This window comes from Piliocolobus tephrosceles, chromosome 5, assembly GCF_002776525.5.
Source record: "Piliocolobus tephrosceles isolate RC106 chromosome 5, ASM277652v3, whole genome shotgun sequence".
NCBI lineage: Eukaryota > Metazoa > Chordata > Mammalia > Primates > Cercopithecidae > Piliocolobus > Piliocolobus tephrosceles.
The window spans coordinates 6071195-6095800 of record NC_045438.1 but is presented as its reverse complement, the minus strand read 5'-3'; the positions used below and the strand labels follow the sequence as shown (position 1 = coordinate 6095800).

The window sequence follows — 24606 nt, the reverse complement described above, 5'->3', positions numbered from 1 at the left end:
TTAAAATATCTGAGGTTATGCAGAAATGCACCTTAATATTGTGATATATTTGACTCATTTTGTAGTAGAACTAATAAATTATATTTCATTTGTTATAATCACCAATCTTTAATTTGTAAATCTTAAATTCTCTAGTACCAGATTCAAGATGTTTTATGTTATAAACTAAGCAGAGATTTAATGTTGTTGTCTGTGACTTTTACATATAGTTTCTTTAGGGAAAATTCGATTTTAGTTAAAGGTACTAATATTGCCAGAGATGTATTTTTAATGACTAACTTACCCATCTTTGCCTCCTTTCTAAACCCTTTGTTTTCTCCCTGTCCTACTCCGGGGCTGATTTACAACAAAGCCAATGAAGCTTAAGCTTTAAGACCCCCTCATGTATCTCTTCCAAATCCTATCAGGGACCATGGTAATTTTGTATGAATTCTGTATTTATTCTCTTAAAGAGGACCCTTCTAATTATGTAAGCTTCTGTATACACAACCTCTGTATCCAACATAGGATTGTATCTTATAAGATTCTTCTTAGTGGCACAGCAGAGAGGACCAAAAAAGTGGGGGGAATAAACCTGTTTAAAATCAGAAATCTTACAATTGATGTGAGAAAAAGGAGGTTATTTTTTTCCATACAGTTTGCAAAGCTGTATCAACAGCTACCAAAGTCTCTGCTGATATATCATGTATTTCATAAAACCTTACTCAGTCTTCCTTTATCATCGTGCTGGTAGGCGGATTCTCTTCAGCTTTTCAGCTCGTGTATAAGTAATAGAATAGTGGGCAAAATTCAGAGAGGCAAAGACTCTGTCACCAGCCCTGCTTTAACAGGAGTGGGAAGGTAATGTGCTGGGAGAGGACAGCTCAGAATGGTCCACAAACTTGTGCTTTGGCATCAGATAGCCCTTTCATTCTCCATCCACCCCAAGCTGGTACTAGGGTAAAGCATTTGAGGCATCAAGGGTGCAAAAATTTACATCTGAATATGATAGACTGCTAATTAAAAACTTATCTCCTTCACCCTCAATTCTAAAAAATTAACACCTAATGACTTTCACTGTGTTGTTTCTTTGGTAAACCATTTTGTAGTAGTAGGGGCCTGATGTCAAGCAAATGTCTATCTAATCACCGAATAAATCACTTACCAGCATTGAGATCCTGGGCAAAATAACTTCCCGGAACCTTATTTTCCCCAATTAAGAAGGCCATAGGATTAAAAAGTATATACCTTTAAGGCCTTATAATATGTAGGTACCACTGAATGTCAGCTCCTTTCCCCACAAGGTTCTTGTTTGTACATGTCCTGCAGCCATGCCCTAAGTGTGGTCTGCCCAACTGGCTACTCTCACTTGATTAAAAAGTATATGATTGTCAAACTGTATTTTCAGAGAATGATGAGGAGCAGGAGGCACTGCCATCTCTGGATAAACCTGGCTGGTACTCCCAAGGGAATGCTGTCCACCTCTATGAACTTCTGAAGAAAATGACTGGCAAACCTGAACCCAAGGTATTTTCCAGTTGAGGAGAAGCCCTCAGTGCCCGCATGTAGACATAAGCAGTTGTGAACTGCCAAATCTCTCCTAATTCTTCTACTTAAATAAGCCTTTCCTTTGTCAGTGTAGACAGGCTGTCTATCTGTGATAGAGAAGAGCAAGGATTCCAGACAGGGCACCACAAATTTAGGGGGTGTGTGTGTAGGATGCCTGTGGAATGTTAATCCTGATAATATCCATCCAAAAAGTTTTCATATATAAAACAAACAACTGAAATTATGCTACAGACTAGCTTAAAGATACACTTGTTTTTGACAGCATGATCACGTCGTCGATGTTGGACACTGGTGCATTTCTAACAGCAGAATCCTTTCTTCTGAGAAAATCTTTACCAGAATTTCTGTGAGCTGTGAGATCATGGGGTAACAGAGCCCTGCTCCACTGGCTGTCACCATGCCACAGTCCCCTGGGGACTCCTGAGGGTTAATGGATGGAGCAGTCTGACTTGCAGATGCTGATTCTCATATCCCTTAACTCTGTTTTCACATCTGAAAACGGAGAGGTATGGACTCAATCAATGGAGTTTGCCTCAGACTACCTAGGGAACTTTCCAGCTTCAACATGCCTAGCCCCACTCTCACAGATTCTGTTTCAACCGATCTGAGGTTGGGCCCAGAAACTCTCTTGAAAAGTGGTTGTGATTTGCACTTTTAATAATCTCGAATCCACAAGTTGTCTGTAATACCTCACCAGCTCTTCAACTGCAGGGGCCATTTTATTAATAATTGTAAACATCTATATAAACATATAGGTTCACTTCTTTAGGAAAATTGAATAAAACCACTTATTTCACCTTATGCTCTCTTCCACCTGTGAATGTGCTGTATAACTTCTTAAGACAAATCTGGCACCCTGTGAATCAAATGAGACAAGTTCATGGTCACCTGTGAGGTTATTCAAAGACGTTTAAGCTGTTTATGCAGTTTTTGATTGTCATACTCTGATGCCTGTTGAGAAATTTTCTTCTTCTTTAGATGAAATTAATGCCACTCTCTTTCACAATTCTGTGCCTCAAACGGCATCTGCTGTCTGTCTTGCAGGTTGTTTATTTTGGTGACAGCATGCATTCAGACATTTTCCCAGCTTGTCACTATAGTAATTGGGAGACAGTCCTCATCCTGGAAGAACTCAGAGGGGATGAAGGTGCGAGGAGTCAGAGGCCTGAGGAGTCAGAGCCTCTAGAGAAGAAAGGAAAGTATGAGGTTAGCGTTCCCTGCATCTCTTTCCTCGAAAGAAAAATATGTATGTTTGAAAGCTAAAGTATCTGTATACTACTTGACTCCAAAATTGTCCTGGTCAGGCTGAATGCCATCATGTTAAAAAAAAAAAAAAAAAAAAAAAGACTAATAATTTGAAACTTTGTACTAATTTTACTGACTTCATGTTCTATTTATACTGAAAGCAATAAATAATAATGCCGTCCTCATTCCTTTCTAAAAAAATAAATACTAAATAAGAAAATTAGACCAAGTTGTTTTTTAACTACCCTTTAGACATCATCATCATCATCATAACAGAATTACAGAGTTATTTTCATTGTATGGAAAAAAATTCTCTTTCTAGGTTGCTCTGTTTGGGCTAGTTTTCAGATAATAACTAATTGACCATATAAAAAGCTAGTTTCTGTTTAAAATAAAGGATAGTTCCTAATAAGGAGGAAATATTATTCCTATTCCAAAAACTTAATGCGTGCCCAAAGCCTATTTGTAGATTCCTACAGGGTTTCAAAGTTTTTATTTACTTCATAGACAAAAAAGTTATGAGATTGAACATTAGTTAATCACCATTTTAATTATTCTGTTCTTTTGTTTCAGGGACCAAAAGCAAAGCCTTTAAATACTTCATCTAAAAAATGGGGTTCTTTTTTTATTGATTCAGTTTGGGGACTGGAAAATACAGAAGACTCCTTGGTTTATACATGGTCTTGTAAGAGAATCAGTACTTACAGCACTATTGCAATTCCAAGTATTGAAGCAATTGCAGGTAAGAGGGAACATACCTTCACCTGTTACTAGACAGTAATGACCAGTACTAGAATTCTTGTCTTTAAGAAAAAGAAATCTTCCCACAACATTGATGTATCTTTGGGGAAAACATCTTCTAGATATGGAACCTAGGTAATTAGGACCAGCACTTCTGTGGGAGGCAACTACAAAAGCTCGACAATTTATTTTGTTTTTAATTCAACTTGGAGGCATATTATAAATTTAGGGAAGAGTTACCAGGACAAACTGCTGAGGAGGCCCAGTAAGGTGAACCTGACATTTGAGGCTACTCTTCCCCCTGGGTATTTGCTGATTCTGGAGAGGGCACCACAGAGGGTGAGGGGGCCTTTCAGTAACTTCATGAATCTACAGGAATAGGAACTGGAGGAGAGGGCCTGCCTGAGGAGGGGTGGGTCTGGTGAACTCCCTCAATCTGTGTTGAGGCCCTGAAGTGCTTTACTTTAGAATAAGGATGAATTGAGAAGAAATCTCCATTTTCACAGGAACTAAAACTCAGCTCGAAATCAGCTGAATACCTAAAATTGGATTGAGGAGATTCCAAATTAGTAGTGCCCCAATATATTAGTAGAAACAAATATAGATTCTCTTTTGAGGAGGATAACATCATTCTAGGACTCAAATTATTTCTAAAAACAATTCATATAAAATTCAGCACATAATGAAAAATAGCCAGGCACATAAAGATATGAGACCACACTAACAGAAATAACCATGCTTATTATAGTCAAATACAGAAATGGAAGGAATGAGAAATTTGGTAGAGACAAAAACTATGGTATAAACTGTGATATAAAAAGAATGGAGATTGTAGAATTTAAATATTTAAAAAATGAAATTAAGAACAGGTGGATTTAATAGCAAATTAGCCAGCGATGAAAAGTCACTTAGTGCACTGGAAATTAGGTCAAAAGAACATATTTGGAATGAAACAGTAAGAGAAAAATCATAAAAGGTACAGAAGAGAGACTGAGACATAAAAGATATAGAGTGAGAAGGAGTAAGGTTTCTATACGGCCAGCCCTCTGTATTCTCGGGTTTCACATTTTCAGATTCAACCAGCTGTGGATAAAAATTATTCAGAGGAAAAAAACAATAAAACATAATACAACAATTTAAAATGTTACAAATGTTTAAAAATACAGTATAACTATTTACATAGCATTTACATTGTATTCGATATTATAAGTAATCTAGTGATGAATTAAAGTATACAGGAAGATGTATGTAGGTTTAATGCAAATATTATGCCATTTTTTGACTTGAGCATGTGCAGGTTTTGGTATCACAGGGGTGCCCTGCAGGTACTGAGGGGCATCTGTGATTGGAGTCCCAGGAGATGAGAGAATAAGGGAGATGAGAGAAAAGTGGTGGGAAAAAAATAAGCCAAAGGTTTAAGAAGCCCAAAGAAATGAAACAAAATGAATAAAAAGAAATTCAGAGTTAACTGCTAAATGCCAAAGATAATTAAATATTAAAAGCAATCAAGAGCATAAATATAGATTGATTAACAGATTGACATCTGACTTATCAGAAACAGAGAAGAGTCAAAGACAGTAGAATGATGGCTTTAAATTGCTGAAAGAAAATCATGTGAATCTTGATGGAATTCTATACCCAGTAAACTTTTTAAAGAATAAAAGTAAAATATTGGCTGGGCTTGGTGGTTTATGCCTGTAATCCCAGCACTTTGGGAGGCCGAGGCAGGCGGGTGGATCGATACATCTGAGGTCAGGAGTTTGAGACCAGCCTGGCCAACATGGTGAAACCCCGTCTCTACTAAAAATACAGAAATTAGCCAGGTGTGGTGGTGGGTGCCTGTAATCCCAGCTACTTGGGAGGTTGAGGCAGGAGAATTGCTTGAACCTGGGAGGCAGAAGTTGCAATGAGCTGAGATCACACCACTACACTCCAGCCTAGGTAACAGAGCAAGACTCTGTCTCAAAAAAAAAACAAAAAAAAGTAAAATATTTTTAGACAGAATAATAAAGAAAATGTATATCCAGAAACCTGCACTAGAGGAAATAAAGATTATTGTTCTCCAGGTACAATTAAAAATAATTCATGTTGGAAGACTGGAAATGCAAGAAGAATGTGTGTGATATAAGTATATGGTATAAGTGTATGAATTAAAAATGAATGCTTAGTGTTTGAAACAATAAAAATTAAAGTCCCATGGGATTTACACAAATAGAGAATTAAAATGCCTGACAACAATGGCATATATATGCCAGAGTGGGGCAGCAAAAATTAACATGTTCTAACATGCTAGAATTAAACAATTAAGGATAAGACTATGTTCAATATTGATGTCGGAAATGCATGTTGTAATCTCTAAAATAACTGTCAAAAGAATTGTGATGATATACATATACCAAGCTAATATGTAAAATAATTTAGGAATCTAAAAGAAAACAAAGGGGACGAGAGAATATTAAGAATCAGCAAGACAAATGGAAAGCATTTAGTAAAATGTTTAATTTAAACCTGAAGTAATTACATTAAATATATGTGACCAAATACTCCAATTAATAGCTGATTTTTAAAAAATAACAATACCCAGCTGGGCACTGTGGCTCACACCTGTAATCCTTGCACTTAGTAGAGATGGGGTTTTACCGTGTTAGCCAGGATGGTCTCCATCTCCTGACCTCGTGATCTGCCCGCCTCGGCCTCCCAAAGTGCAAGGTTGTTTATAGGAGATATATCTAAGACATAAGGATTCAGAAAGTTTAAATATCCAAAGATGGATGAAATAATACCATGCTAACAGTAACCAAAAGAGAGAGTAACTGCATTAATATGAAACACAGTAGATATTAAGGGGAAAAATGATTAGCATGAGAGAGATCACTTCATAAATACAAACCCTTAGTTCTCAGAAATATATAACTGCCAGTCTAAGATACTCACAAAGTCCCCTGTTCTCTCTCAGGTCAGAACTTAATCTCTCCATTTTTACAATACCAAGAAAATGCCTAAAAAGGAAAACATCCACTCTCCTTTATACAGGCATATGCTTTCCGCTTGGATTCTTAGTTTCCAAGTTTCCTTCAGCATTTGACAAAGGGTTTGAGGAGAAAACCGGCAGAGTCCAGTCCTCTAACCCTTCCTTTGCAGTGGTCCTAGCCCCTCAATTTTTGTCTCTGCAGCCCTGCAAGACTGCCAAAATCTCTACTGGTTTTTCTGCTGCTTATAGTAACCCCTACCACCAGCCAGAATCCCAGCACCAGAGGAGAAAAGCTGAAGCTTAGTGCTAGCTCCTCTCTCCGCTGGTTCCTCCTTCCCAGGAATTGTGTCTTAAGTCTTGGTTGCCTCTTTAGCTCTCTGGTGACTTCAGTCTTATGTTTATATTTTATCCAGATTTTCTAGTTGAAGTTAGAAGTCTAGTTAATTTTTTTGAACTTCAGATTCTTCTTCCTTCAACTGAAGAAAGTTGCCATGTTATGTGTATTAAAATTCTTATTTAGCTAAGCATTTGAAGATTATTCTTAGTAACCCTCTTCCTGGGACTATGAAGAAGATTATTAGGTTTCATTCACCAGTTACATGATCCTCTGAGGAGGGCCTGGGAGATTTTTTTTTTAATTTTTATTCAGATAAGCCTTCATATTTTTGTATTAACTTCTGTGCAGAGTATTAAAATTAAACTCACTAGTTAGAGCTCTGGGGATGATTTGAGATATCTCTAAATGTGATTTGACTTAAACATTATTATGAATTGTATAGGGAAAGATATCTAACTCTTCATCCTAAGTGACCTTTGATAGACCTTTTCTGTAATATGGGAGAAAGAATAAAATTAAATTGTTTTAAATGAGATAGGAAGTGAAAAATAACCTAGTACATCCCTTTTGCCTCTTAAAACCTTATATTCAAGTAATGTTTCTGTATTTGTGGATATTCTGTTAGACATGGTTATCTCGTTCACATTTAAATGCCTAGAAGCCTTTTTTATAGCTGTTGTAAAAGTTTGTATTTATTAGCCATATATATATATGTTACAATGGTGATTGGTTTATACACATTTTTAACCTTATAATAATAGCTACACAGAGACCTACTGAAGGAGCAAAAGAAATGTTAAAATTTTACAGGTTTCAAAAATAAGTTTTACTATCAGTGAATATCAAGTTTTGATTTGTTTATGAAAGGCATTCAGAGGCCTGTGCAATAATTAAATTTTTTTTTCCTCCCCAGAATTACCTCTGGACTACAAATTTACAAGATTCTCTTCAAGCAATTCAAAAACAGCTGGCTACTATCCAAATCCTCCACTGGTCTTAACAAGCGATGAGACACTGATACCCAAATAAGTTGTCTTTATTGGAAAATGAAGTGAAGACCCATATATGCAGTAAAAAAAAAAAAAAAAAAAAAAAAAATTTTTTTTCAAAAAATACTGTAAAAGACTTTAAGGAACGAGTTTTATTGACCAAGAAGTTGATATTTGCCCGTAGGTCTCCTTTCTATAAATCATCTTGATGTTTAACAACTCTTATTATATTAAAATTTCAGTATCCTAAAACTTAGAACCTTATTGATATTTTCTATACAATAGTTTTGTGATTAGCATTCACCTGGGGACACTCACTCCCACACACAGTCACTCTTACACATATGCCTAGTTCAGTGGTTCTCAAAGTGATCCATAGACTAATAGCAGAGCATTACCTGAGAACTTGATAAGGCACATTGCAGGCCCCACCCAAAACCTGTTGAATCAGAAGCTCTGAGAGTGGGGCCTACCAATCTGTGGTTTAACAAGCCCATCAGGTGATTCTAATTTACACTACAGTTTGAGACCCACCGACCTGGAACATATCCTCCAGAGACTTGGCTTAATTGGTCTGGCTAAATATAGCTGAGCACTGTTACCTTTTATATGCCCTAGGAAAGTGCAGCCAGAATTGAAAACCAACTGATCTATACCAGTTCTTTCAATTAATAGTCAAGAACACTGAGTCCAGTGAGATTAAGTGATTTTTCCAGGCTATGAGGTTTTATGCTATTCCTGTGTTCTCTAAAACAAGAAAATAAAAAGACATGATTTCTTCTCTGTTCATACAGCAAGTATGGAACAGAGATGGTCTAGAAGTCAGTTATCTCAACCTCTATTGTTACCCACTAGTTTTTTTTTCTAATAATGTTAAAGGCTATTTAATTTATTTAATCAGCTTTAAGCATTACATTCTCAGTAGGGGATGAAAAATTGGTTATTGGGGTGAAAAAAAATACTAGATGGGGTGAAAAAATATATGGATAGGATGACTTCCAAAATCATCCTATCCAACAAAATCTTATTCCTCAGTATTAATTTCTCTCGTTGGGAAGAAATTTGTAGTTGGCACTATTTAATTTAATTTGAATTTAATTTCTGTAATTGGGAAGGAGGGTAATAATGAACAAAAAGTTTGAGAAAAAATGCTTTAAGAGGTTTTACAGGCATACTACAGTCCAGGACTGTGGTGTTCTATGTGCTATGTATTGTCATATTAGTAGCTATTTGTTACAAGATACTTGAAGCCAAATGTTTGCAGTATAGGTTCCTGGCTACTCTTTATGCTGTGATTTCACTCTGTCTATCATGGGCAGTATTAGAAAACATACTGGTTTTCACTGTCTGGTTTTCATACACTATCATTGTTTTACCTGGATTGTAGTGGAGAATTGAGCATATCAATGCATGCATTGGAAAGAAAAAAATCTGGTTAAAATTTGGAAATGTTCAGCTAAATCCCAGATATACTGTGGGATGAGTTATCTCAGGATAGGTAAAAAAAAAAAAAAAAAAAAAAAATTACTAAAATTTTTCCCTCACAGTCAGTACCTTTCTTTGATATTTAACAATAAGTATATAGTGATACACTTGAGGTTTATGTCCAGAATGTCATTGGAATATTACAATGAGCATAAATAAGCTTAGGACTAAATGAAAGATGCTATCTCATGTATGCTTTAAATAGAAAATTGATTTCTTTTAAAAATAAAGCTGTTTTTCCTAATCCATGTTTATTCTGTAAATGGCAAATAATACATCTTTAAATACTTATAAACTACTGTTAATATGAAAAATGAGAACTCCAAAATAAGAAATAATTGCACTTTTTGGGCCACTGAGTAGTGGCGGGGGTTCAGGAGGCAGAATTCGGTTGTCAGAAGTTCTAGGCGCCCCTTTAGCATTCTACCTGAAGACCCTGAACAAGTTACCACCAAATTTGGCTTCAGTTTTTTCCATCTTATAAAAAGAGAGGCTTAGTTTATTTCTAAGTTTCCTTCCTTTCTAGCAGTCAGTATTTCTTCTAATGAATGTTTTTTTCTATAATTAGCAAGACTATAATTTGGTTTTTTAAATTTATATTTCATTGTTTCTAAAAAGTGCCAGTGTTTCTGATTGGATATGAAGATTAAAAATAATCATCCAAATGTGGCACCAAAAAAATTAAAAAGAAAATATTAAAGTAGTTATATGAAACAAAGAAATTGTATAAATGGGCAGAAGACATGTAATATTTGCATACAGGCAAACATTCATAATCTAAAGGACACCTAAAAATAGATTTAAGGGAGCAGAGGTTTTCTTTGCTGGCCACTGTTTATCGCATCAGCAGAGGAAAGATCTGAATGGCTCAGTGACCAAATGTTTTGTCAGAATCTGGTATTTGGAACACCGAGGTAGTAAAAACTTCAACGGAACCATGAATTGCAATCTAAAATCAACTTCTGAGTTTGTTAAACTCTGAACTGAAATCAAGTATTATTTCCCCACCAATGTTCATATCCAAAAATAACTTTAAACACACACATACACACACTTTTAGTGAACTGGTTTGAATGAAAATAAGTTTATATAATTATTTTATATAACAAATCAGCATAAAGTGGAAAGTCAAACTGCCTCTCTAGGTGTAATAACCTTGACTGAATGGTAGAAATACATGGATAGCTTTTTAAAATATTCAGTGTTGGATAACAGTCCCTTACATCTTTTCAGGCTCTTGAGCACAAGAAGACTATCCTAACAGTTGGTTCCCAGATTGGTGCAAGACTGGAATACACTTGACTGCTTTTGTTAAAGCCATGACAGCATACCAAGTAATTCACCCAGTATGGTCTTATGGCCATCCTTGAAAATCCCTGGGCATGGTCCAGTTCACATAGAATGAATTCAAAAAGGTGTCTCTTGTTGGTCTCTAGAACTATCCTCAGAAATAATAGTAAAATAGTGGTCATGATTGCTGACTCCTCGCTAGGCTACTTCATGTACATTGTCTTGTTTACTCTCTACAGCAACCATATGAGATGTATATAATTATTAAATTGTACAGATGGGAAAACTGAAATTCAGAGAGATTAAATACAATGCTTGCTCTATGTTACACTCTTACTAAGAGAGCAATACATGAACCCAGGTTTGATCCTCAAAATCACACTTTTAATTACTTGATACATAATGTCTTCCAATATTGAATCTAGACTGGGGCAAATTCTCAGGCCAAAACCACACTTCAATTTAGCAATAATGCCATTCTAGGACATGAGAGGGATTAAAAGTGAAGACACAGTCTCTATCCTTAAGTAATTCATAATTTAGCCAAATATATTAAATATCTGTAATACAAAACTTACCTAGGAGAGTAAAATAGAGATCCAAGAATCGTAAGAGTCTTAAAGCATATAATGAATTTGCTCTTCTTGGAAGCCACACACACCAAGGTCATCAGTAAGCAGGCCTACTCTTTCTTCGTATTCTGGGTTAATATTCACCTTGACTGCTTGGTAAATTTCCCTCAGTTGCTGAAGTAACCAAAATGGAGAATGAGTGATGAAAACTCATCTTTGAGTAAACTTAGTGGGAAATGGGATATCTGGGCCTATAGAGAAGTTGGGTCATTACTTAGAATGACAACTAGAAAAGTACATAGACTGCTTGATAATTAGTTTCTTGAACCACGTACCTGTTCACAGACTTTTCAAAAAACAAGTTTGTTTTACTTTTTTTGGTACTTTGGTCATGTTACTTCCTTGGTAAAGATCAAAGTTTAATAAAGCTTAACAAAGTTTAATAAAGAAAAGGAATAAACTACTATCTAAATGTGTTAAAAGCAATCACCAAGTTTAATCAATTAAAAAATATTCTCTTAATGTAACGGAAATGTCAGCAGTTCTTTACAATACTTAGCAGCTAAATTCCGTGAGTATAACATTTAGTGTCTTTTTGGTACGTTAAATGTTCAATGCCTTTGATGAAGGGAACAAACTGTTAATTTCATGCATGTGCAGCAAACATCAAGATTACGTACGTAAATTCAAATGTGTTCATCTGTAACTGTATGGAATCCTGTATTAAATCAAGGGATAAAATGTACTCCTCTCAAAGGCTGTTCATGAATGATTAAGCATAACTTTCAACTGAGGCCTGAATACTTGTGTCAATAGGGTTTAACATTTGTATGCCAAATTTACTACCATAGCCGTGATAGTGTGGAAGATATGCTAGCTTGAAATCAGAAAACTCAGCAGTGAGACTTGCATCTTAGGCAGTTTACTTCCACTTTCCGGACCTCTGTTTTCTCAACTATTTAAATGGAAAGGATAAAATTTGTGTTACAAGGTTTATCAGAGTAATATGAGACTGCACTTCGAAGTGCCTGACACATCTCAGATCTTTTGAGGAGATTGTGATCCAGGGAATATGTCACTGAAACAAGATCAAATATCCAGGTCTTAAATTGTGATTCTGTAGGACAGGAACTCACAAATTAAAAATACAGGTAAGGGTTTTAGTTTTTGTTTGTTAATGACGAAAACTTTTAAGGACGCTTGAGTTAGCTGGAGACAAAGCAGCAGCACCAGGAGTAATGGGGATTAGGGGCTGATAAGAAGGTCAGAGAAGCCTTTTATAAGTGTCTGGCTTGTGCTGAATGCCCAGAAATGGAAGCCCAAGGAAATGTTGTGTGAGGACCAGGAAATTACGCAGTGTCACCACTACTCAGAGATTATCGCCTGAGAAGACTAAAATGATAATACTTCCTAGGTGACCAGAGGATGGGAGAACCTCTTAACAGGTTTGGAGGTCCACATAAAGAATAATTGGGGTCTAGAATTATGGAAGAAAAACAAAGCAATTCAAAGAAATGGAGCAGGGCTATAGCAGTGAACCAATTGGTTGGTAAGTGAAACCTGTAAGATGCCTAACTGAGTAACTTAATGACTAATTTTATTAGACTAAACAGAACAGAAACCATGCTAATCTGTAACAAATAGGTGGCGCCAGCCTATTAGAGTGAATGCTATTGGTGAGACTAAAGCAGATAATAAGCCAAGTGTAGGAAAAATGACATTTTCTGATTACATCCAGAACAGGCACAGAAAACATATAATAAAGCTTGAAACAGGTGGTTGACAATGCAGAAATCAGTCACTGAACTGAAAAGATAAGATGAACATTGTTAGAGGAATTTAGGATTAAGATGGACGTAGAGCTTGCAGAAGAAAACCTAGCTCTCTAATAAAGTTCTCCAGCCCTAGAAAAAAATACCTCAGCATGAAATTGCAAGTAACAATTGCACCAGGAGTCAGCATCTATTTAACTGTATGTTTAATGAAGTTTCTAACTCAAATGAGAAATTTTGGGCCATTGTTGTCAAATTTTTGCTTAGATGGCTACAAATACTTGGCAATTCATTTTCACAGATTTTGCAGCATCCATAAAGCCCTCCTTACTGCAGAGAATGCAGAGGTATTTATCCAATAAAACTTCATGTAATTGCTGCTATACAGCAAAACTATCATTACTGGTAATTAAAGTTGTGATACCTGATATCATTTGTCTCTAGACATTTCATTTCATGTTTTCTTGGTATTCTTTTTAAAGCCACACACTAGTGTAAGAAAAGAATGTAAGTAGCACTCAGAATACACAATAATTAATTCTTCCAAAAGTCTATCTTAAGCTTATTGAGAGTTAGACCTCGGAAGGCACAGTTAATATAAATGTAATGAACAAGGATGCTGCGTAGACAAGTTTTCCACTGAAAACAGTATTTTAAGTGATACTATATGGTGCTTCAATTACCACCAAAAACTGCACTGGTTATATAGAAACAATAATGCTCATGAGTATGCAGTTGTAGTTGGGCTTCTATTTACCATTTTTCAACTGAAAAATCTTAGGAGGTTTGGTGGCTGTTGCTTTTTTTTTTTTTTTTTTTTTTTTAACTTTCAGGATGATAGTTACTGGTATCATTTGATAACTTTAATGATTTCCCAACCTTAAATTAACCTAGACAACACAGAATTTTTTATTTATTTTTATTTTTTGATGAAAACAAGAAATACAGTAGTGACACTTTATTTTTCCTTCAAGCACATGGGAGAAGACAAAAGTACTAATAATCATCATTGAGTTTGACAGAGAAATTCTACTAGTACTTACACTGCTTAGGAACATAAATGTCAAGTACATTACTAGGGCAAGAAATATCAAGTAAGACAAGAGAGTCATATTTTTCTTTTTGAGGTTATTTTCACAAGACATAGCAACAATTTGTAAAATATTCAGACTACTGAAAGATCACATTCAAATTATATTTCTAAGAATAGAGCCATATATGAACAGAGAGAAGAACAAGCTAATACATTAATGAATATTCACTGAAGTCTTCATACTGCACAGGACACAAATTTGGTATTTTTGCACATGTTGTCAATTATAAGCAAAAAGCAGGCCTGTAAACATCAATTTTGTCATAGGCTGAAATGGAGAAAGGAAATAGATTTTACTCAAAAACAGTGACATAAGGAGCATATACCATTAATCTTCCACACATATAAAGGTCACTCCTAGGATAATCGAGAGGAAATACCCAGACTTACAGTTTTGTTTACAAAAATCTACTGCTGAATTCAAGGACTTAGGAAAAATTGAAGGAAAATCTTCCTCCAAGCATACGATTTAAATCCCAGCTCCTCTTCCCTGGGGAGCACCTCAGGGGCCTACCCCCCCACCCCTGACCCTGCAGGGTCTTTCCTGTGGGCCTTTCCAAACCCACTCCACAGCAGGTTCATTTCTGCTCTGGACTTAGCTCAGTTTCCCAACCTAGACTAACCTCTCCACTGTGTGTGTTCAGACCTCCTCAATCCTAAGGGAGCTTAGGGCAAAGCCTTCAAAACCGAAGGGGAAAAATTCCCCTTATCCCCTACAAGGAGGCTGGAGATCTTCCATAATGCAGGCTGCAGCCTGCTTCTTCATTGGTTAGGAGCAGGGAAGGAAATGCAGAAGCTGAGAAATGAGGGCCAAGAAAGCCAGGCAGTAGGATGGAGACACATGGGACATCAGGGCAGGAACAAAATAGTACAAAGGAGAAGAATGACCTACAAAATGCTACCCTGGAGTCATTTCCAAGCAGTCCAAGGCCTAAAAAAGAATTTCCATCTTTAGAAAAGTGGAGTGAAGCTAAGTTTTGGTTGCCTTCACTCACATCCTGTTCAGGACCTGTCCTGAACCCATCACTGTGAGGCCCTTCTCTCTCTTTCCAGCTTCTCAAACTAAAAGCTGAAGAAATACACAGGTTTTGGTAGAATGGATGGGGTAAAAGATAAAGATGTCAAAACCTGCCTAAAAGAACACTGCCTATAACTAAACAATTAACCCATAGGTCTCCCTTTGAAATTTTCAGACCTTGCTAAAGGAAGTGGGGTGGAGGAATAAGGGCAATAAGAGATCTGGGACCCATTTAATCATACCTTTCCTCTCTGAACACAATCAAGGAAAGAGCAAATTAAACAAAAAGCCTGCTTTGCCAGTTTTGTTTTCTGTTCATAAGCTAAATCTGCTTCAGAGTGAAAGGGAAGAAAAGAAGGGATGGGAGGGAGAGGGGAAGGGGACAGGAGAGAAAGAAAGAGACACAGAGACAGAGGCATAAGAAGTCTCACATTCCAGAAACATCTCTTCCTCAATGCCCCAACTCTGGCAACTTTGTCATGTTCAGAGTGGGAGCAGGCAGGGAAAAGAGGAAATGCCTAAAGAAGTTGCTCAGATTAAGGATGGTTTGTTGGCTAGGAATCAGAAAGACTAAGCTGGAAGGGACTGCGTTCCAGCCTTGCTTTGGGCACTGTCACATATGACTGCCCATCCTGGTGGTAGGGAGTGTTCCTGTGACCTCCCTGGGAGCTACATCTACAGATAGTTCCTGAAGGCAGACAATGGTGGCCTAAGCAAAGTTCAACCAGAAGGTGAGAGCAAGTAGGGATGGGCTATAGCACAGGCTTCATACTTACCAGTAGCTGGTCATGATGTAGAGTAACCAAAGGTACAGGAAAATCCAATGTGATATCATAGAACACTTTTCATCTATTACCTCATTCTTGCCTAGCAGTCACCCACCAGCCACCAGCTTGTTCTACCAGATAACCAGTAGGGTAGATGGCACAAGCCCAGGAAGGCAGCTGGGATCCAGTTGGTGGTAGTCTGGAATGTCCAATTTGGGTTGACGGCTGGGTTAAGATATCAGTTTTGTCTTGCAGTGGTAATACCTAAAGAGCTTACCATAAGTACATGGGTATCAGGTACACAGCCAGCATAAAGTATGAAGCCCAGTCAGTTATTTGTGAAGATGTATCAAGATTCTTTGTGGTACAGAACCACTTAAACTGGGAGAAGACCAGGGTCACAGACAGGGTCCAAGCCATGCAAAGAAAGGCAGTATGTACAGTACATCTATAGTATCATATGCTTGGCATAGAAGCCGTAGAAGGCCATGCACTTGAAACATGTTAACACAATGCAGAAAAGCATGAAGGTCCAGAGGAAGAATGGCACAGGCAGGTAAGCCAATAATCTTGCAACTGATTACTGAAGATTTAGAAGAACCAAAGGAAAAGATAATCCGCAGTATGGAGAAAGCAGACAGAAGACTGCATGCTGTTGGCCAAGCATAGGTCCAAGAGGAGGTGGTAAGGAAACTTGTGCAGAAGCTTCTCACAGGACAGAGATTAGCCAGACTGGAACCTGAAGGATCTGGCGCTCTCCACTGGCTGCCTTGGTGGGCCTCGAATTCCTCTACGGGGCCCTTCACCCATCAGGTAGTATTGTAGGGGATTGGGCCACAGTTCTCCTTTGATAATCTCTGCAATTCTGTCGAATTCTAGAAGGCTGTGGTCTGAAAACCAGTTGAAGAAACTAGGGATAGTGTTCCCTTCCCGGTTTCTGTGGATATGAGCCTGGGGATCTTGGCCTCGGTGCCAGCGGATCGGCGTGGAAAGAGACACCACCCGTCCGGAGGATCTGCGCTCATATTCCTTGACGAGCCCCTCATTTCGGAAGTAGGGGTTGCCCTGAAAGATGAACTTGAATTTGCAGCCTGCTCTGGGGTGTTTAAGCTCCTCCACCTCCAAATTGATCATGTACCTCAGCATGTCTTCATCTTGGCCACTGATCATAGGTGACAGCTGGGGGTGGTTTCGAAAGGCAGTGACCCAGAAACCTGGGATATTTTGAATAATGAAACTTCTGCGCTGCATGTGGAGCCTTCGCATGCGGCCAAACTTGCGCTCAAGCTGAAGGAAGGCCCTGTCAGCCTGGGCATTTACATTTGACAACTCTTGATCGATGGCCTCCAGCGAGTCCATGCAGTTATTGATCTTCGGGGCCCTGGGCCGTGTCTCCTCTTTCACCCCTCCTGCCACTTTTTTTTCCTTCTGCACTACCTTCTTTTCCTCCATCACCGCCCCTGCTTCTCCCTCCTTTTCCACCGCTGCTGACATGGCGCACTTTTTAGTCGTCACTTCCTTGGCCTTCTTCCCAGCTATCATCTGAGACCCCAACCCCCCTGCGCCACTGGCTTCTAGAGCCTTCTGCCCAGCAGGGCCACGGGGCTCTCCAAGCTGACAGCCATTTTTCTGGCTGTTATCAGCAGCCTCGGAGGCAGAGGCTGCTTCCAGACCTTTCGTAGAAGGTGGAGCATCCTCCTGCCCGGCTTTGGTCGCCACACAGCCGCGACTCCCGGCAACTGGGACGCGGAGCGCGGGGCCACAGTCAACAGGATCCCGGGATGCACCTCCCTCCGCAACGGTCTCCAGGCTGCCCCCACCTGTGTTGGCCATCACCTGTGTCGCCTCGGTTTCTTCATGGAGCCCTTGGCACTGGTCTAGGTCCGGATCTCCTGGGGCATGGTCGGGAGCAGCCAGGCCGCCGGTTTGGGCGAGAGGGAGCTTGTTGCCCCCATCCAGACCGCTCATTTTGGTAGAAGTCAGACTGGCGGTGGAAGGACAGCTCCTTGTCCTCCGCAGCTGCCGCACTCTGCCCGAAACGTCTAGCGCCACCCTTCTTTTACTCTCGGCGGTGCTACCATGGCAACCGGTGATGTCACGGCGGTAGCGTCCTAACATCGCGCGAGAACTCTCTGCGCCGGTGACTACGCTTATCAATCCGTCCTATTCCTTTGTCTTCTTGTCACAAAAAGAAATTCATCGATCTGGAAGGGGAGTTTTACTTACGTAAATGGATGTAGACCAGACTCAAACATGTGAGAATTGTGTTAATGTGGATTTATAAGCCTCTGAATGAATTTCTAAGGCACCTAAGCTATTGTTTCTTAAAATAAGGTTCGTTTCTGTCTATTCAAGTCAGTTCATAGGGCTTCTCGTGAATAGGAAAGTGGATTCACAAACTCACAGGCCTTCCTTCTTTAAGGTATGGATTCTTGGCTATTACCAAAGAATTTAGATGAGCAGAGTTTGATTTTTAAAGAGAAGTGTTACTATGTTTAGTGTTATTTTTAAAATTAAGGAGCAGCTGAAAGGCAAACTTCTCTCATCCTAACAAGACATAATAAAGGAATATTGCAATTTGTCTTACAGATTTTAAAGTTTATATAATTTGACCAACATCTACAAAGCAAATGGACAATATTTCCTCTTCACTTTTAACTAATAAAGAGTAGCAAAATGTTTTTCCTTACGTAGAGGTAACTGGCACAGGAGCACAAATTGAGGCTTTTAAGCGTTACTGAAAGAAATACCTCAGGGGATTTTAATTTCTAAACTGACGCATATGTTCTTTTCCTCAGGTTACAATCTTAATCTAAAAGCGGTTCCTGCTTCATAATGCCTGGAGACATGAAGCTAACAAATCTTTGCCAAAATGTGTTCATGTGGTAATTCACTGCAGCACAGGAGCAGTAATCAGCTATGTGCGGGGGCATCTATGCTATTGTCTCTTAAAATATTTACTTTAGGCCGGGCGCGGTGGCTCAAGCCTGTAATCCCAGCACTTTGGGAGGCCGAGACGGGCGGATCACGAGGTCAGGAGATCGAGACCATCCTGGCGAACACGGTGAAACCCCGTCTCTACTAAAAATACAAAAAATTAGCCGGGCGAGGTGGCGGGCGCCTGTAGTCCCAGCTACTCGGGAGGCTGAGGCAGGAGAATGGCGTGAACCCGGGAGACGGAGCTTGCAGTGAGCTGAGATCCGGCCACTGCACTCCAGCCTGTCTCGCGACAGAGCGAGACTCCGTTTAAAAAAATATATATATATATTTACTTTAAAAGTAAGGTTAGTTATTGTCTGTTCAAGTCAGTTAGCCCTTACAATTCATTTGATAGTGATTACCAGTACAATATGTTAGTTTGTTGGAGTGAGAATAATGCTGTTAATCCTTGGAAAAATGCAAGACCAAAGGGGAATTTAAATTTTGCATATTTATGTTTAATGTCTTACATTTATATTCGAATAAACGGTTATGATTATAACTCTTTGTAAAAGAAACTCCATTTTGAGCACCCTAGATTATGATCACTTTCAAATACAGACTCAGAAGTACAGATTTAGAAAAAAAGGATTTAGAGGAATGCAGCATATATACCAAGACTTCTAGCGAGGGAAGGAGTGTAGCTCTGGTTCAACTAAGATAAAGTACTGATGAAAGGTCACTGGCAGATAATACAGAGAAACAGCCAGCCTTGCAGTGTTTTTTGTATGCCTAGTCAGCCTACCAAGGACAATGTGTCCAGAACGACCTCTTTACTGCCTGCCAGCTAATCAGTTATCCCATAAGAAATAGCAAACAAGATTCACACAACAAAGAGCAATTATTTTTCTCTCCCTCTTTCCTCTTTGTCTTAATAAACGCTCTTTTTTTATTTGTGTGGTGAAATCAGTCTATTGAGGTGTCATCTTTGTAAACAAGTAAACAGTGTGTTATAAATTGACTTTGTGACTTTGAATCATTGACACTGCTCTGTTTCTTTTCCAAAGAATCTTTGCACTGTTGAAAGAGTAACTCTTTTCCATTATAACCTGAGCCAAGTTGAAGAGAAGCAGGGAATACTGAATGAAAGTTACTTTTCCATGCAGGAGGAAAAAAAGTTTGCTATTATATAAATTTATAGAAAAGTATAAAATTACATGTGAACTTATTTTTCTTTCTGTGTGTGCCAAAATTTATTAAAGATTTATATCTCTACTACTCAAAGCATTCCCATCTCTAGCTTTTATTAGCTCTGTCACCTGAATCATTTTTCACTCATAACCACCTGGCCATTCATTAACACTCAGTTCATGTAGATTGTACTAGGCAGTTTAAATACGTTAGATTTTATAAACAAAGACCCAGTGAGCACAGAGAAGTTAACATGCCCGTGGTCACATATATATTAATTGGCAAACTGCCTCCTCCCACTTTAATTAGTTTACCTCCTTCCTTAATTACTTGCCATTTTGACAGTCTTCTGATTTCTGTATAGCCCTTATGACTTTTACCATCCAACTTAGTACAGTTATGTTTCACTTAATGACAGGGATTTTGTCATTATGGGAACATCATATAGTACATCTATCAAACCTAACTGCAATAGCCTACTACACATCTAAGCTAAATAGTATATCATATTGCTCCTAGGCTACAAACCTGAACAATACGTTGCTGAACTGAATACTGTAGGCACTTGTAACATAATGGTAAGTATTTTTGTATCTAAACATAAGAACAATACAGTAAAAATAGAGTATTATAATTTTATGGTCCCACACTTGTATATGCAGTTCATCTTTGACCAAAATGTTATGCAGCAAATAACCGTAGTTATTTATCCTCTACTTTTTAACTTTATTGTTTGTTTCATTAAGGTCAATTTTATCCCAGCTAGATAATGATGACTGCATAGCAGCTTCTGTAGCATCTACGATAGTATAGCCCAGTTACTGTCTCATAGAATGTTTTAATGCATCTTGATATTTAAGTGAAAATTTAAATTTAAATAAAAATTTTGAAAGATTTTACCAAAATGAATAGTGTGACTATCCTTGTGTTTCATTTTGAGGTGTGTGGATATATAATAGTAGCTATGAGTTATATTTTACATTTTGCATATTAGAGTAATATATATTTTGTACATAGTAAAGTCTGTTCTACTGGAAATTGGCAGTAAACCTTACTACACAGAAAAAACTACATCAGTGACTTATGATTCTATGGAAAAATAACGATAGAAAATGCCATGAAAATCTATGAGGTAGTTTTTATTTGCAAGGAGGAAAGATATTTAATGGAAGTTCAAACATAAATTAATACAGTCAAACAGGAATGACTTTACTAAAGTATACAGTAAAGATTGGAAAATTTGTGAAATATCCCCTGTTGTTACATTTGGCCAGCAGTTTCTTTTTCAGATGATATAGTTTCTGGTTCATTATAGCTTACATTTATTTAGTGTTTTCTATATACCATATACTTTTATGTGCTTAAATGTGTATCTCATTTAATTTTTACAAGGACCCTGTGAGGTGATATTATGACCTCCACTTCACTATGGCTCAGAAGGAATTGAAGCAATGAGAAATAAAGTGTTTTATCGAAGATTACACAGCAAGTAGTGGAGCTACAATTTGAATGAGGTAATCTGACTAGAGAGCCTGTGCACTCATTCACCATACTATTCTGCAACCTTACACAACCTCTAACATGAAAAACCACCTTCTTAGAAATAAAACCACATGACCATCCCAATTTAATGTTGAACTTTCTTCTTTATCTTCTTTTCCTTTACCTGTCTTTGTCCATTCAGGCTGCTGTAACAAAATACCATAGAGTGGGTGGCTTGTAAACAGTAATTTACTTCTCACAGTTCTGAAGGCTGGGAATTCCAAGATCAAGGCACCAGCTGATTTGATGTCTGGTGAGGGCCTGCATCCTTGTTCTTAGACTATAGTTTGTTGGTTTTTGTGTTTTGTTTTGTTTTGTTTTGCTGTGTCCTCACATGGAAAAAGGAGTGAGGGATCTCTCGGGTTTCTTTTATAATGGCACTAATCTCATAGGGCTCTAACCAGAGGTCTCTTTTATAGGGCACTGATTGCCTCCCAGAGGACCCTATCTCCAAATACTCTCACAATGGGGATTAGGTAACAATATATTAATTTGGGGAGGACAGACATTCAGTCTATAGCCTGCCCCCATCCATAAAATTAGTGACAGTTGTTGAGGAAGTGCCCAGTTACTAAAGAGAAACAAGAATTCATGATTCTCTGTTTCAATACCTTAATAGTTCTCAACTCATCAGGTATAACATTTATTTTTTACTTTTATTTTTATTTTATTTTATTTTTAGATGGAGTCTCACTCTGTCATGGCCAGGCTCGAATGCAGTGGCAAGATCTTGGCTCACTGCAACATCCACCTCCTGGTTTCAAGCAATTCTCCTACCTCAGTCTCCCAAGTAGCTAGGATTACAGGCGCCTGCCACCATGCCCAGATAATTTTTTTTTTTTTTTTTTCTCCAGTAGAGACAAGATTTCACCATATCGGCCAGGCTGGCCTCGAACTCCCAACCTCAGGTGATCTGCCTTGGCCTCCCAAAGAGCTGGAATTACAGGTGTGAGCCAACGGGCCTGGCCAGATATATCATTTCTTTTTATAACATGTTTTCCTTTCTTGAAATTCATATTGTATATCAACATGCACATTTTTTAAAGTCATTATAATAATTTAGCTGTAATTTAAAGGAAAAATGAAAGTAATTTTTAAAATATCTATTTTAAAATATAAATGCTTTGACATGCCAACACTTTATAGCATGATAAATTAGTTAGATGGTTATACCTGTAGACTCACTAGTGTATGAAACTACTGATGCAACTTGATATAGGTATAAGGTACTAAAGACATAAGGAGCAATGCTTTTCTGAGATAGATTTTCTGAAATTTTGAGCAGCTTTATGATAAAGTTCTGGAGGAAAAGGACAGAATTTCCTCAATTCACATTTATATCTCTTTGATTATAAGACACACTTTTTTTCCCCACATTTCTTTTTATTTAACTTTGAAGTTCAGGGGTATATGTGCAGGATATATAGGTAAACATGTCATTGGGGTTTGTTGTACAGATTATGTCATCACCCAGATATTAAACCTAGTACCTATGAGTTATTTTTCATTATCTTCTCCCTCTCCCAACCCTCTACCCTTAGATAAACCCCAGTGTGTGTTGTTCATCCATGTGTTCTCATCATTTAGCCCCCACCTGTAAGAGAATATGTGATACTTGGTTTCCTGTTCCAGGTTTAGTTTGCTAAGGAAAATGGTCTACAGCTCCATCCCTGTTCCTGCAAAGGACACGATCTCATTCTTTTGTATGGCTGCATAGTATTCTATGGTGTATATGTACCACATTTTCTTTAGCCTATCATTGATGGTCATTTAGGTTGATTCCATGGCTTTGCTATGTGAATAACAGTGCAGTGAATATAGACATGCATGTGTCTTTATGATAGAATGACTTATATTCCTTTGAGTAAATACCTATTAATAGGATTGCTTGGCCAAACAATATATCTGTTTTGAGGTCTCTGAAGAATCACCACACTGTCTTCCACAATGAATGAACTAATTTGTACTCCCACCAACAGTGTATAAGCATTTCTTTTTTTCCGCAACCTCACCAGTATCTGTTATTTTTTTACTTTTTAATAATAGCCATTCTGACTGGTATGAGATAGTATCTCATTGTGGTTTTACTTTGCATTTCTCTAATATTCAGTGATGTCGAGTTTTTTTTTCATATGAATATTGGCTGCATGTATGTCTTTTTAAGAAGTGTCTGTCCATGTCCTTTGCCCGCTTTTTAATAGAGTTGTTTTTTCTTGTGAATTTAAGTTCTTTATAGATGCTGGATATTAGACTTTTGTCACATGCATAGTTTGAAAACGTTTTCTCCCATTCTGTAGATTGTCTTTTCACTCTGTTGATGGTTTTCTTTGCTGGGCAGAAGCTCTTTCATTTAATTAGATACCATTTGTCAATTTTTGCTTTTGTTGCAATTGTTTTTGGTGTCTCTGTCATGAAATCTTTGTCCATTCCTATGTCCAGAATGGTATTGCCTAGGTTGTCTTCCAGGGTTTTTATAGTTTTGGGTTTTACATTTAAGTCTTTAATTCGTCTTGATTTAATTTTTGTATGTAGTATAAGGAAGGGGTCCAGTTTCAATCTTTTGCATATGATTAGCCAATTATCCCAGTACCATCTATCGAATAGGGAATCCTTTCCTCATTGTTTGTTTTTGTCAGGTTGGTTGAAGATCAGATACCTGTAGGTATGCAGTCTTATTTCTGAGTTCTGTATTATGTTCCATTGGTCTACGTGTCTGTGTTTGTATCAGTCCCATGCTGTTTTGGTTACTGTAGTCCTCTACTATTGTTTGAAGTTGGGTAGTGTGATACCTCGAGATTTGTTCTTTTTGTTTAGGATTTCCTTGGGTATTTGGGCTCTTTTGACTTCCATTTGAGTTTTAAAATAGTTTTTTCTAGTTCTGTGAAGAATGTCAATGGTAGTTTAATAGGAATAGCATTGAATCTATAAACTGCTTTGGGCAGTAGGGCCATTATAACAATATTGATTCTTCCTACTCATGAGTGTGTAATGTTTTTCCTTTATTTCATCTCTGATTTCTTTGAGCAGTGTTTTGTCATTCTCCTTGTAGAGAACTTGAACCTCCGTGGTTAGGTGTATTCCTAGGTGCTTATTTGTTTATTTATTTATTTATTTAGAGATGGAGTC

The 24606-nt window shown here is 37.8% G+C and overlaps 2 protein-coding genes and 1 long non-coding RNA gene across 4 annotated transcripts in view; 2 read left to right on the top strand and 1 right to left on the bottom strand.

Annotated features, from left to right (window-relative positions):
• Nucleotides 1-10029, top strand: part of NT5DC1 (5'-nucleotidase domain containing 1) — a 151949-nt gene extending 141920 nt beyond the window's left edge. Inside the window, exons 9-12 of one of the 2 annotated variants that reach the window (XM_023219034.3) lie at nt 1388-1506; nt 2593-2754; nt 3367-3535; nt 7756-10029. In XM_023219034.3, the coding sequence (XP_023074802.1) occupies nt 1388-1506; nt 2593-2754; nt 3367-3535; nt 7756-7871 (566 nt within the window). In that variant the 3' untranslated portion in view covers nt 7872-10029. The remainder of the gene's footprint in view (nt 1-1387; nt 1507-2592; nt 2755-3366; nt 3536-7755) is intronic. The other variant, XM_023219033.2, reaches the window with a different exon arrangement.
• Nucleotides 10030-13863: 3834 nt separating this feature from the next.
• Nucleotides 13864-17920, bottom strand: TSPYL4 (TSPY like 4). The gene is made up of 2 exons (XM_023219030.1): nt 15838-17920; nt 13864-14311 (listed from the first exon to the last, which is right to left on the bottom strand). Exon 1 carries the CDS (start codon nt 17794-17796, stop codon nt 16552-16554), a length of 1245 nt encoding a protein of 414 aa, XP_023074798.1. The 5' UTR covers nt 17797-17920; the 3' UTR covers nt 13864-14311; nt 15838-16551.
• A 79-nt stretch (nt 17921-17999) lies between these two features.
• Nucleotides 18000-22104, top strand: LOC111547347. The gene is made up of 3 exons (XR_002733100.1): nt 18000-18250; nt 20458-20516; nt 21331-22104. It is a non-coding gene; the product is annotated as an uncharacterized LOC111547347 (long non-coding RNA).
• The last annotated feature ends 2502 nt before the right edge of the window (nt 22105-24606 follow it).